General features: G+C 43.4%; 1 protein-coding gene across 2 annotated transcripts; it reads right to left on the bottom strand.

Annotated features, from left to right (window-relative positions):
* Nucleotides 1–3,218: 3,218 nt before the first annotated feature.
* Nucleotides 3,219–11,281, bottom strand: cyp7b1 (cytochrome P450, family 7, subfamily B, polypeptide 1). Of its 2 annotated transcripts, none has more exons than XM_067529031.1 (6): nucleotides 11,086–11,281; nucleotides 8,786–8,922; nucleotides 7,817–8,416; nucleotides 5,847–6,053; nucleotides 5,499–5,677; nucleotides 3,219–4,411 (listed from the first exon to the last, which is right to left on the bottom strand). In XM_067529031.1, the coding sequence occupies exons 1-6, from the start codon at nucleotides 11,154–11,156 to the stop codon at nucleotides 4,118–4,120; spliced, it is 1,488 nt and encodes a 495-aa protein (XP_067385132.1). In that variant the 5' UTR covers nucleotides 11,157–11,281; the 3' UTR covers nucleotides 3,219–4,117. The 2 variants fall into 2 exon arrangements, with proteins under 2 accessions (XP_067385132.1, XP_067385133.1); XM_067529032.1 differs by having other exon boundaries at nucleotides 11,034–11,182.
* Between the last annotated feature and the right edge of the window lie 1,882 nt (nucleotides 11,282–13,163).

The raw sequence follows: 13,163 nt of genomic DNA, 5'->3' as shown, positions 1-13,163 counted from the left end.
TAAAGTTGATGGATATTGGGCAAAGGTAACACAGCAATCCTTTACTGATCCACTGGGGAGATGTTTTTAGGAACAGACACCAACTCACCCACATGTTGTAAAACGCTTTTTTATGCCCACTTACCTTACTTATTTTTATATTTATATTTTGCCATCTCTTTGTTTCAACTTTATCCCTCAATACACTGTGTACAGCTTAAAAAAAGATTAAGAGTGCTGGGACAGAAGCTGTACAGTGAACAAACCTGAGTTTTATAGCACTATTCAACATCACTGAGAAAACATACACATTGTTTCTGTAAAGCAGCAGGAGCGAGTACACACACACTCACACACACACACATCAGTTCTCTCTTATAAACAAACACCCTTTTATACAACTTTGCTGAAAATATGCCAAAATACACTTTCCACTCAAACACACTAAGCACTGAATAAACAGCGTGTGGAGGTGGGTCAGGGTGAGATCATCAAACTCATAAAGTGGCGCCTTATGTTTGGCACCAGGCCACAAAAACACACACTCACACAGGCTGAATTACCGTACAAGGTGTGTCGACAGAATAATGAGGGCTGCATGATGGCTATGCTGACAGCATGGCCAATTACACACACACACACACACACACGCACACACACACACACACACACAGCCAACAGAATAAACCACTCACCTACCACAAGTAAGCAGAGTGGTAAATAGCACATTTTAAAAACGCAACACACACTGACCTATTAAACTAAAGTTTCCACTCACACATTTACATATATAAATGCACATCACAGTACTTTCACTGTGTTGTTGAAAAGAACTGTCCCAGAATAAAGGAGGAAAATATGACAACTTCAGGGTATTTTAAGGATTCTAACAAACAAGATATAATATTTACCACCAGGTGAACTACTATGTATAACGAGTATTCATTTGACACAAACAATCAGAGCATGCAGCTAAGGCTGATGGGAACAGTTAGTCACCAAACAGAGAATCTAATGGACGGAAGCTAAACAGTGTCAAAGCTGCTGTGCTGATGGGAAAACTCCAAACGAAGCCTGCCTCTACAAACTGTGTCCCGTTGTCTGGGGGACAGAAAACATTGCACCTGGACCACAAAGATTGGAAATTTGGGACTGTTTGGGGACAAAAAAGAAAATATATTGTACGCAATTAGTTGTTAAACGTTAATTAGTGCATGAAGAAATTAAAACCTTTGTGTTCTGGCATCATTGTATATGAATTCTTCAAAAAAAAGAAAAAAGAAAACCCACTGAGATTAGTAAATAAAAAAATATGATTGTGGAGCAGTTCCTTCCCTCTGAGTCTGACCGTGGATGGAGCCCAAGTCAAAGTTACTTCTTAACTCCACCGGACAATTTACTGACATTGTCCGGTGGAGTTAAGAATCTAATAATCTTAACTGCTAATCTGTGTAAAACACAGATTAGCAGTTAAACCTGTCCTATTTTTTGTTTGGCGAATAAAGTCTGGCTTTGCGTACTTTGTGTTATTTGTTTCTCTAAAGAAAGGTTGACTGAATAAAATATTTAAATAAAAAATTATTGCTGACTTTTAATTGAATTTTTGTAAATTACTCTCATATTATTTGGAAAATAAAAAGGGCCTTTTGGGAAAACAATCTATACACTAATTGACAAAAACAATTAGAAATGCACAAAACAAATGTTTTGTGCATCTATAGTTCTTTTACCTCTTCTTTCAAGTGAAATCTACCTCCTAACACTAAAACTGTATGTGGCATTGGGTTCACACATTGAGGGAGACTTTGTTATGAGGTTTATATCATTTACACTGTGACACAGAGTTTCTACACTAAAATCTTTACTGACCATACAGTATTCAACATGACAACAGTCAGTTCAGGTTTTGAGGCCCTGCAGTTATTCTTTTCCTCCAGACTGGGACAGTACTGAGGGAGGTCCAGCAGATGGCACCAGATTTACTAAGAAAACAGAAAACAAGTATCTGCTTCAGTGTAGGTCAGTGTGCAGTATGTTCCATCGGCCTGAGTTAGGTGCACAAAATTACACAACAGGGAGATTTTTAGACTCTAAAACAAAACCTCCGCTGCAGGTTGGACTCTCTCTAAGCAGAACCCTTCAGCCAATAAACATCCGCCTATGTCAGCGCCTATCCCAGCAGTCAGCTGTCAGCAGACAACCATTCACACCTACAGGCAATTAGAGTCACCAATTAACCTAAAATAATGTCTTTGGACTGTGGGAGGAAACCAGAGGAAAACTACAAGCACAAGGAGAACATGCAAACTCCACACAGAAAAGAAACAGTCGACAGCTGGATTCGAACCCCTGAACTTCTAGCTGTGAAGAGGCACCGTTAACCACTCTAGCACTGTGCTGCCCCTATAATAACTAAACAACAGAAGAACACTGTATTGTAGATAAAGGTTGTTGAAATACTGATGGTGATCTTCACAGGGCTGTGCAGCAACAAGAAGTGACCCCTGTGAAAATCTTCAACCAGTCTATTTTAGCTAAGAACACCCAAAACAACCACAAAGGGAAACCAGCACAAAGAGGGGACAATTAAAGTCACAAAAAGACCACAAACAATAGTGCTGGTAGGTTAGACCGACGAAAGACAGCTGTCATGCTGAGTTACAGAATCCTTTCATGTGTTTTCCTGTGTCAATAACCGTCTTTCCCTGCATCCCACTCTGAGTTAGCACGAGCTAAGCTAACATTAACCACAGAAACGTTAACAACGTCAACACAGAAGCTCACCTCAGGAGACGTGGACACACGTGTTACCAGAAGAAAAAACGTGACAACTTGAAAAGAGAAAAAATGGGCTTTTCTTCAGTGTTGTTTTTCTCATTAGCGCAGGTGAATCCAAGATGGCGACGCCCGGTTTCTTTTTCTCTTGGCAGATCGGAACAGCAGCTCTCTGTTGCCTCTAGTGGCACTAACCGACAGACCCCGGGTCTCCCGGGTTTAAATCAAAAAATACCAGAAGCTAGGGTTATTGGCCATAGGCCTCAGATGGACTCCAGTGAACTCATCTGAAGAATCAGAAAAGCAAACAGGGTGAACCTGAGCAGCAAAGGGGCTGAATATGTTTGTGAATAGATTTAACTTTTTGATTAATGTAAAAACCTTCACATCTAACTTGTTAACAGATTCCTTTGTAAAAACCAGTGTCAGTACAGTTATACATGTGTGCAGTAGTAAATTAACCATTTTATGACAGAAAGGGGAGTTTATTGACAAACTGTGTGGTACATTACAGTTCTTAGGACAAGTTCACAGTAAAGTATAAAAGCAGTGTTTACGTTTTACTTTAAAGGATTCAGTTTTTACAGCTGCCGTTGGACTCAGAATGTTTCCATGTCGTTTTCACACTGTTCAGGGCACTGAAAGTAAAGAGGCTCTAAGCACTTTTTTTTCAGATATTTGCATTACTTTATCCGGGACAAGCTGTCTCACAATTTTAGCAAATCCTCCTGTCGGCCATCGTGCAGCAGATGTGTCCTGTGTTCACCTGCTGCAGGTGGAGCTCAGTCAACAACTGGCTTTGACACTACAAGGCATCAGTTTCTACACCGGCTCCATAAACACACAAGAGGAGTCCTACAAGTTGGACTGTTCCTTTAAACCAGTAGCAGTAAGGAAGATGATAAAAACAGTAACAGAACATGATATCAGTGTGATACAGTATTTACAGCTCAAAGAGGACATAGAGGACTGTGCAGTACACAGCAGGTGATGAACACACACACACACACACACACACACACTCTCATAAAAGACAGTAAATAAGACAACCTGTTTAGGAAAGATAGAGCAGTTCTCTAACTCCGGAGGACTTTAGTGACTATAAAGACCTGGTCTTTCTGTCCACTGCACCATGTGCTACGTTTATACTCAGGGTGTCTCTCCATTCAAACAGTCACTACTAGTGTCGTATACAGTATGTTGTATTTGTATTCTGCATTAATCTGTGTTTCTACTTCATGTCCTGTATCTTGTCTGTATGCTGTCTTGCAGTGTTCGGGTCTTTCTCCTTCTCCACCGCCACATAAAGCGAACCATCACCTGCTGGGTGTTGATCCAACAGGGCTCATGCCATCAGCGCCCGTTAAACCGTTCGGGGTCTGTAGCGGAAGCGCACATCTGTGGCGGGCAGCAGGACTCCCAGTCCAGCTCTGCTGGGGTCCAGAGTGGCTCTGCTCTGACCTTCCTCCAGCTCCAAGTCAAAGTAGAGCAGCAGGAGACACAGGAACTGCTTGATCTCGTTGAGAGCGAAGAATCTTCCAGGACACATGGTGGAGCCGGAGCCAAAGGGCATGAGGTAATACTTGAGCTTTTGGCCACCCTTGTAGAAATCTGTCTTCTCTTTGCCGTCCTGCATGTAGCGGTCAAAGCGGAATGTCTGACAGCAAAAAAACACAACACTTTTATTAACACAACCTGAACCTGATCTGCAAAATCTACATCTCTTCTCTGTGCTGTTTTGTCTGTTTCCTGTTCAGAATGATGTTTGTGCAGAGTTTGACTAACAATCAGTGTTTTATTAAAAGCAGCAGTAAAACTTACATCCACCCGTCAGTGTAAAGTAGGAACCATCTGGTTCTGAACAGATCAACAATAGTAATAGATTTTTTATAAATCATGAACTCTTTATGCACAACAGCACAGAACTTAAACTCTTTAAACACACGTTTCTGTGTTTTTACACTGAATTCCTTAGAACCTGCACTGAGGAATTTATCCAGCTCCTTTGCTTCAACTGCTTTTCTTTTCACATGGACTTTGTTTCCTCGTCTGTAAAAGTAACTTTACTATTATCTGATTGTAAGACAAGCTAAAAGTCGGCCTGCTCGTGTAATTCAGGTCTCCATTTAATAAGTAAGTGTGGTTTTTGATTTACAGAAATCTCTGTAGTTGACTCTGAACTGACAGAGATGTGAAGACAAAGTGAAGCTGTTTCAGCATCGGGTGGTCCAGCAGGGGGCAGTTACTGTCTTCTCACCTTAAGCTCAGATACTTAACAGCTTCACCACATCTGGACAAAGTAATGCAAACGTATGTGGCGAATATTTTAAGGGACTCACTGCAGGCTTTAAGGGATTTTTAAAGTCACCCATTATTTGTATGCTAACTGTGCTTTATGTGAGGTGCAGGTGGTTAATTATTGAATTAAAAAAAATACATCGCAACAATTTAGAAGCACCACTTAATCTGACATACATGTCTTTAGACTGTGGGAGGAAACTGGAGGAACTGGGATTCGAACCAGGGACCTTCGAGCTGTGAGGTGGCAGAGCTAACCACAGCTCCACAGTGCTGTCCTTGCAGCCTAAATTTTTACAAAATTTTAAATTACTTTTCTTCTAATCAAAATGTAGAAACTGATCCAATTCTAATGGACAGATTCAGACTTACAGTGAGGTGATGACACTGTTCTGTGTGGGATGTGTGATGTATCACAACCAATGAGAGTCATTTGTTTGTCGTACCTGTGGATCCTCATAGATCTCGGGGTCCAGGTGCATGCTCTGAGGATAAAGGGCGATGATGTCTCCTTTCCTGACGGAGACAGAGCGCTCGGCGTCCAGGCGCAGGCTGAAGTCCTCCTGAGCCACGCGGATGTTGGTGGAGGCCGAGGAAAGACGGAGGCTCTCGTTGATGGCGCTCTCTGTGAAGGAGGAGCAGATCTGTGGTTACCCAGAGGTCAGCTCTCAGGCCTCATCTCAAATTTATACAGTCTGAAGGGAAAACAGCTGAAAATATGGAACAAAGCCATCTAAGTGCTAATTTAACTTGTGCAGCATCAAAACCCTCCACACCAAAAGATCAACATGTACCCAGATAATGGAGTTTGTCCAGCTGCTCTCGGCTCAACTTTACGTCTCTGTCGCTGCTGAACTCCACGTCGCTGAGCCTCAGGACGCCATGGATCTCCTGCTGGACGGCTTCCAGAGCATCGGGGTGACTCACCAGATAGTACATGGCCCAAAAGGTGGCGGGGGCGGTGTTCCCCACAGACGCCCACAGGATGGCAAAGTGATGAGCTGAAAGTCAGGAGAGGAGAGCGCATGTAAGATACAGGGTGTGTGAGCTCAGGAAGACTTGCAGTCACACCAAAATCTCACTTTCAATTATGTCTGAAATCACCTTTGACCTTTGACCTGCAGGTGTCAGAGAGAAGTTTGTAAGTGCAAGAGGAATAAAGTTTGTCTGTTGTGTGTTATTGTCAGCTTGTTAGCTCTATGGATATTGGTTTGTCTGCACCCTGAGACATGGGGAGATACCTTCCTCTTCCTCACTGTGATCAGGTATGTTAATTCTTACATCCTTTTAAAAAGGTGACAGTTAAAAGGTGATGTTTAATCTTCCCAACAACCTCTTTAGTGTCTTTTACCTGCTTGTTAGCAACCACTTTTTCAAGACATGCAAAAGTCACCAACATCTGGGGGTCATCAGACCACATCTGGTCCACTTGTCAGCAGCAGATTCTCCTTCTACACCATCAGAAAGCTCAGACCCTAGCTTTCTGAATATGCAACTTGAGTCCTCTTAACTCATCTCGATTACTGCAGTATCCTGCTGACAGAGCTACCGACAGCACAATCTCCAGATGATCCAAAATACAGCAGCTTGTCTCAGTTTTCATCATTAAAATGAGGAAACACATGTATGTTGCTTCAGAAAAAAGCCAAATGACTAAATGTAACATTTGTTATTTTCTGATGGATTTTACATTGTAGGATAAAATTTGATGATCTTTGTGGGCTGCAGACCTCATATCAGGCACTGAACCAAAACCATATCCCACAGACTTTAAGACGAAACAACTGCCAACAGAGAGTTAATACAGGTTTAGTGTGTCCTACAGGATCACAGGCAAACACAGTGACAAAGAGCTGCTTAATGCAAAGTGATGTTAATTGTTAGAGAAAGTCCATGTTTTTTTCTCAAGAACAAGCAACATAATCCCCATCAAACCTGTGCTGGCAGGTCCACAGGAATGAACCATTGATGCTCCCCATATAGTCACAACACGTGGTCTTTGTTTAATTGCTGGATGGTGAATCCTACATTACTCATGTCTCTATGTCTATCCCATAAACAGCAGCTCTCTGAACATTTCTTTATCTGCACTCAGATTTTGAGAGCAGTACAAGTAGAACTCAGAGCCAGTATTAAAATCTCTGGGGGGTAATTATACTTCCTGCAGGAGGAATGCAACTGTGTGAGTAAAGCCAGACCAAACTAGATAGCACTAAAGAACCCTGTTCAGGGCTCAGTGACCTGGAGGCAAGCCAACCCCGTCTTTTCTGGAATCCCACAATAAGTCATCACAGACATCACCTCTGTGATTACACAACAAATGTCTTAACTTGCAGATGAGATGCATATCAAGAGAAACTAGGGAGTGAACGCTGTCCTCAACTTCGTAACGTTTGCTGTGGAACAGAGCAACACGCCGGACAACATCTGAGCTCCCCTCTGAGAGTTCAAAACCACAGCTGAACAGCAGCGAACATTAGCTGCCCCCCACACCCACATTGTCTGCCCCCAGCTCTTTGTACAGGATTTTCTAATTAAAAACTGAATCACAGCTGCTTCTTGCAGTGGTGCTTTTGCTTAGTTGAGCAACAAAAGACCGACAGATACCACACAGCTAAATGATCCTCGCACCTTCACGTCTGGGTTTATTCTGGTTCAGTATGAGCTCGGTTCTTGTAAGATGCTGTGGGTCTTGAAACCAGGCTACTCAAAAACTCTAAATTCCTCAGTTTCACTGAGCAGTGACCAAAACAAAACTCCTCACCTCCTTTGTCGACATCACACAGCGTGTCATACTGCTCAAAGAGCTCCGCCCGAATCTTTATGAACTGCGACGTGTTGGACCAATGTGACATCCTGGGCAGCAGGAAGTAGTTGATGAGCTTCTTGCGGATAGCTTTGGTACGACCCAGCAGCCAGATGGGGATCTGAGCAATGAGGAGGGGAAACATGCTGTCGAACTCAAGGAAGTCCTCCCTCAGGGGGCCCATCCCACTGTGGCGGCAGCCTGACGCCGGTCTGCCGTACAAGGTGAGAAAGGTGGCCTCGAACATGATGGAGAAACAGAAATCGAACATGCTGCCCCTCTTCCAGTCGCCACCCTCCTCCAGGTGGTCCTGATGAAACAGCAGCATGAGGTTACCCATCATGCTCTCTGTCAGGGAATTGAGGCCGTCTCCCTGCAGGAGGTTGAAGGAGCGCTTGATCTGTTCGTTCAGGCCAGGGAACTTGCCGTTGACGATGGGTGGGTAGCCAAAGGTGAAGGGAGCAACCTTGTTGGAGAACTCATGGAAGTCAAGCTGCCGGCCCTGCTTGATGATGCTGGGATACATCAGTGGGTCCATTATGAAGGTCATGTATCTACCTGCAGAGAAGAAGACACCTGGGTGAGTCCAGACAAGCCTGAAACCCTATGTTGAGTTTCTCCTGTGTTGTGTTGTGAAAGTTTTTATGGAGCAATAAACTGAACCTTTGACCTTTGAGTTCAACTTTGTTGAAGTTTGTTGTGCTGACGTTAACAAACAACAAGTACTGTGTACAGAGATAGGGACATGTGCGATAGACAGTTAGGGACGTGTTTTTTTTTATTGAGCTCTGTGACTTTCGAACAGGAAGAATCAAAGGACCCTGTGTTCAGATGGTCCCCTGACCTCCTGAGGCCTGAGGACATGAGCTGTGTCCGTGTCCATGAGTGCCCGCTCTCTACCAAAGGTGGACATGTGTTTGTACCAACCTGCGATGTGCACTGTGAATATGTCCCCATATTTCTTCCTGTGTGCTTCAAGGAATCTGTGAGCATCTTTTCCAAACTGCAGAGCTTTCCCAATGTAAGGGATGAAACCTCTGATTAACGGAGGTTCACCTTCTCTCCTGCAAAGACAGATAGCATTTAAATAAAAGCCATTAAATTAACAAGAAGTATTTGTTGTTGTGCAGCCTCTCAGTTCAGTTTCAGCTCATTTTTTGTGAACCTCCGCTAATGAACCTGGACTTTAGACTTCAGAGGCTCCAGTTGTGAAACCTCAGACTGGAATAAAGGCTGAACCCAGACACTCCCTCTCTAATCTGGAGAGGCCACCACCTTTCCTGTCTCACATGGTCCACACGGATCCACATGGTGACTGATTTTGTGTTTTATGTTAAATTTGTTTCACTGTTTTGTTTCACAAGTTTTAATAGGAGAAACATCTCCTCTCAGAACTGACGTAGTACATCTGCATTCATATACACAGTATATATATTTAGTACTGTACAGTGTATGAGCTGTGTACGACACCTGATGTCTTCAACAGAAACAAATCAACATAATGTCAAACAGTGCCAAGTTGCTTAGTGTGCTACTGTAAAACAACGGGTCTGTTCCGTAGGTTTTGTTTGTGAATGAGCAGCTCTGAGGCCTGACACTTCACATATGGTTTTACTTTTGGTTTGCATTTGTGGCTCCTCATTACTGGATGTCCACTTCTAGCTTTTCTTGGAAGTGTGTGTGTTTATGTGGTGGTGGGGTCTCAAAGTAATTGTGGAAAACCCCTCCAGAGCTCTGAGGAGTTAAGGAAACTCCCTGAGCCTGTTACAAAGAAACAGAGAGTCACTGTGGTGTTCAGGGCCCCTCAGTGGTCCTCAACACATTAACAGGATAGCAGTAAGACCTCTGTCCATCAACTCATCTTCACATGTCCAACGTTGCCCCTCGGAGCAGCTGCTCTACACAAACGGCTGACTTTGCTCTGAAGAAGTTTGATCCTACACGAGACTAAACACACTGCCTGACCAATTTAAAGGACTAAGTCAGAACTTTTCATCCTGGTCTTAGTGAAAACTTGATTGATAAAAGGATAAAACTGTCCCTGCATGTTTCTGACCTTTTTTACACCATAACAAAGGAGGGTCTCAGTTTACAGCCTTTGATACATCATCATCATCAACATCTAAAGATCATATTTCACACTGGGCTCTTCTGACTCTGAATCCATCCAAGTTTCAGGGTTCCTTAAACATAAGACACATTAGGAAAAAGTGCACCTTTAATCTGTGCTTTTCAGCAGCTACTGCATCTATATCCTGGAGGTTCTGGTTAATACAACATTACTTATGTGACGGAGAAAAGTGGTACACAACATCTGTCCCATCATCTTTTGCTGCCTTATACCTCACTTGTAAGTTACATTTACATTAAAGCTTTTATCCAAAGCAAATCTGTCAAAGTTCAACACATCTGCATGTTTGATTCACTGGTTATACACAGAGCAGTACTTCTGTATACACATGTACCAGCAGCCTGCATGTCCATGTTTACAGCCGTGTTACTGTGAAGAGCAAAAACTGTTTTCACTAATTTTTCTGCTTGAGTTTTCAAGGAAATTTAAATAAAAACTGCAAACAGACACTTTTTACACTAATACTGCTGCTTAAGTATTCTTTTGAGGTATTTCTACTTCCCTGCAGCATTTCCGTTTTCTGCTCAGTTTAACCACATTTATCTGAGAACTACAGTTACTTCTCATGAGCAGATCATCAAATACAGCCGTACATAAAGTACTACACATCAGAAGTATCAGAGTATATGTATGATGTTAGGATCAACACAATAACGCATCAGTTATAACAACCTCCTCATCTCATATCCACTCATTCTGCTTAGGAAGTTATTTTACTTTCTATTTTTATTGCGGGAACATTCCAATGCTTTTACCAGTAACTGAGTCTTTCTGCACTGTGGTAAAAATACTTTTAGTGACTGAGTCTAAAGCCGAATCCTGGTTTATATTCTGCAGTCAGACTTTTCAACTGTTAACAGTGAGGATCTAAACCTGGTCTTTGTGTGGTCTCACAGAGAACCCTTTAAATCCCCAGGACCCGAGAGCCTGATCCACATCTGCTGCTATTTCTCAGCGTGCCTGGTTCTGGAAAAAACTCAAACTTTACTTATTAAGTTGACGAAGTAACAATGAAAAGCCAGAAACCCCCGAAACCAGACTCACTGAGACAGCCTGATCGGATCTGGGCTTTCGAGCCGAGCCGAGCCGAACTGACCTGGTCCTGCGGCGGAGGACGCACAGCAGCAGCGAGAGGAGGCCGAGCAGGATCAGGAGCAGCGAGGACATGGTTCCGCGTCCGTCCGAGACCCACCGAGATACAGCGAGACACACGGACTCTCACACAGTCCTCACGAACACTGCTCCGTGAAGGTAATACAGCGCGCGTGTGTATGCGCGCACGCGCACACACACAAACACACGCACGGTTTCCGGACACAGCCTCCGCAATAAAGTTCCTGCTGGTGGAGACTGAGACACCCACAGAGCGTCTTCAGTCAGGTGTGGCCTTTGTTTGCTCCCCTCCCCCCTCCCCCTATTGTCCACCCCTTCTCTGAATACGTGGACAACACTGACCTGCACGGACCTGCATACTGACCTATTGTCCACCCCTTTTCTGAATATGTGGACAATAGGGCGAGGGGGAGCAGAGGAGAGGGCAAACAAAGCCCCCACCCTGGAGGAATGAATTGATTTAACTTTGAAGCTGCTGGGACGATGAGAGATTCAAGTGATTAGACGTACAGAGACAGAGACTCGTGTTTGGACAATGAGTGAATCCAGAAAGACACAAGTCAACACCTGGATGACTGAGAACCTCTGGATGCAGACGACAAACCTGCAGAATTCAAGACTCTTTTTGATTTACACGATCAAAGACTGAATGTGACTGAAATCATTTCTCAGTTAGTGAACACAGACATAGATGATGCACTTTGACTGGTACTACCTCTACTTTCTAGTACTGCGTGCAGTACATGATGAACCTCATCTGCTGTCTAAGACACCAGTGGAGAAAGTCTCTGCTCAGCTGTTGGTCACGTGTTAAATCTGCAGTTTGTTGTCAAACGTGCATCAGATAAAATCTACGGTCACTCTCGGGCTTTTATTGTGAAGGACAGTGGCGGTCGTTTCCGGTCCCACCATCATTCCTGCTGCTGCAGTCACTGCTCTGTCCAGACAGGAACAGATGAAAGTTGAGCAGGAGGATGAGTCATCAGGGAAAGTGGATCCTATTGGCTTCCTGTGGTCGTGATGCGCGCGCTAATGAAGCCTGGATGGAAAACTTTTGAAGAAAGATGAAATTAAAAACGTAGAAAATAAGAAAAAAAAAAAAAAACAAAACAGCAGCGCATCAGATTTGAAAACACCTCTGTGAGAGTTTGCGGTCAGGCTCTAATTTGTGGAATGCGCCGCCTTTGTAAGCTGGACAGACCCCTCCAGTCTATAAAAATCAAAGCTGAAAACCTTTTCTCCCTGGATTTTGACCCAGTATAAGCACTTGATTGTACTATTTTATTGTATTAAATTCCTCAAATCTTTTATACTTTTTATTTTTGGCATTGTTGTTAAGCACTTTAAAAAACAGCAAAGACTGAGCAAACTGCTTTCTATATAAAGTTGGCTTGACTTCAACCAGGGCCTAAGAAATACCTGGAAGACAGTCCTCTTTACACTGGGAGGTCAAGACTACACAGTCACAGAGAAAAACCAAGCAGTGCCCCTTAGAGCAGCACTAAGCCCACAGACTTAGGGTGGGGGTGATCCACCAGTGGGAAAAGTGGACAGATAGTATAGAAACAATAACAGTGCTTCACTGCTGCTGCTTAAAGTCAACTCTGAGGCCATTTCTACCCAAGACATGTGGCTTGTCCGTTCATGGACCTCATGGTAAAACACTGGCTTTCAGTCAGCGCGGTCACACTAACCTGCTGCTAACATGATGTGTCCTGAGGCCATTCAGATTCTGAGGTGAAGCAGCTCATAAAAGCAGAAAACAGTTGGATACTTAGTTTGACTCAAGTCTTATTCATGGTAAATGTTCTGCACTTATATAGTACTTTTCTACCAATTGGCACTCATAGCACTTTACACTGCTTCTTATTAACCCATTCACATTCACACTCACACACACAGCTGGCCAACACTCACCGGGAGCAACTAAGTCGGGGTATAGTGTCTTGCTCAAGACAAAACCAACAACTGTGAGATTGGTGGACAACCTCTCTACCTTCCTGCGCCACAATTGCCCAATTCACTGTACAAACTGTTAAGGCATGTTGACATTTCCTTCTG

This window comes from Channa argus, chromosome 14 (genome assembly GCF_033026475.1).
Source record: "Channa argus isolate prfri chromosome 14, Channa argus male v1.0, whole genome shotgun sequence".
NCBI classification, from domain to species: domain Eukaryota; kingdom Metazoa; phylum Chordata; class Actinopteri; order Anabantiformes; family Channidae; genus Channa; species Channa argus.
The sequence above is the reverse complement of the archived record's forward strand: the minus strand, read 5'-3'. Positions and strand labels throughout refer to the sequence as shown.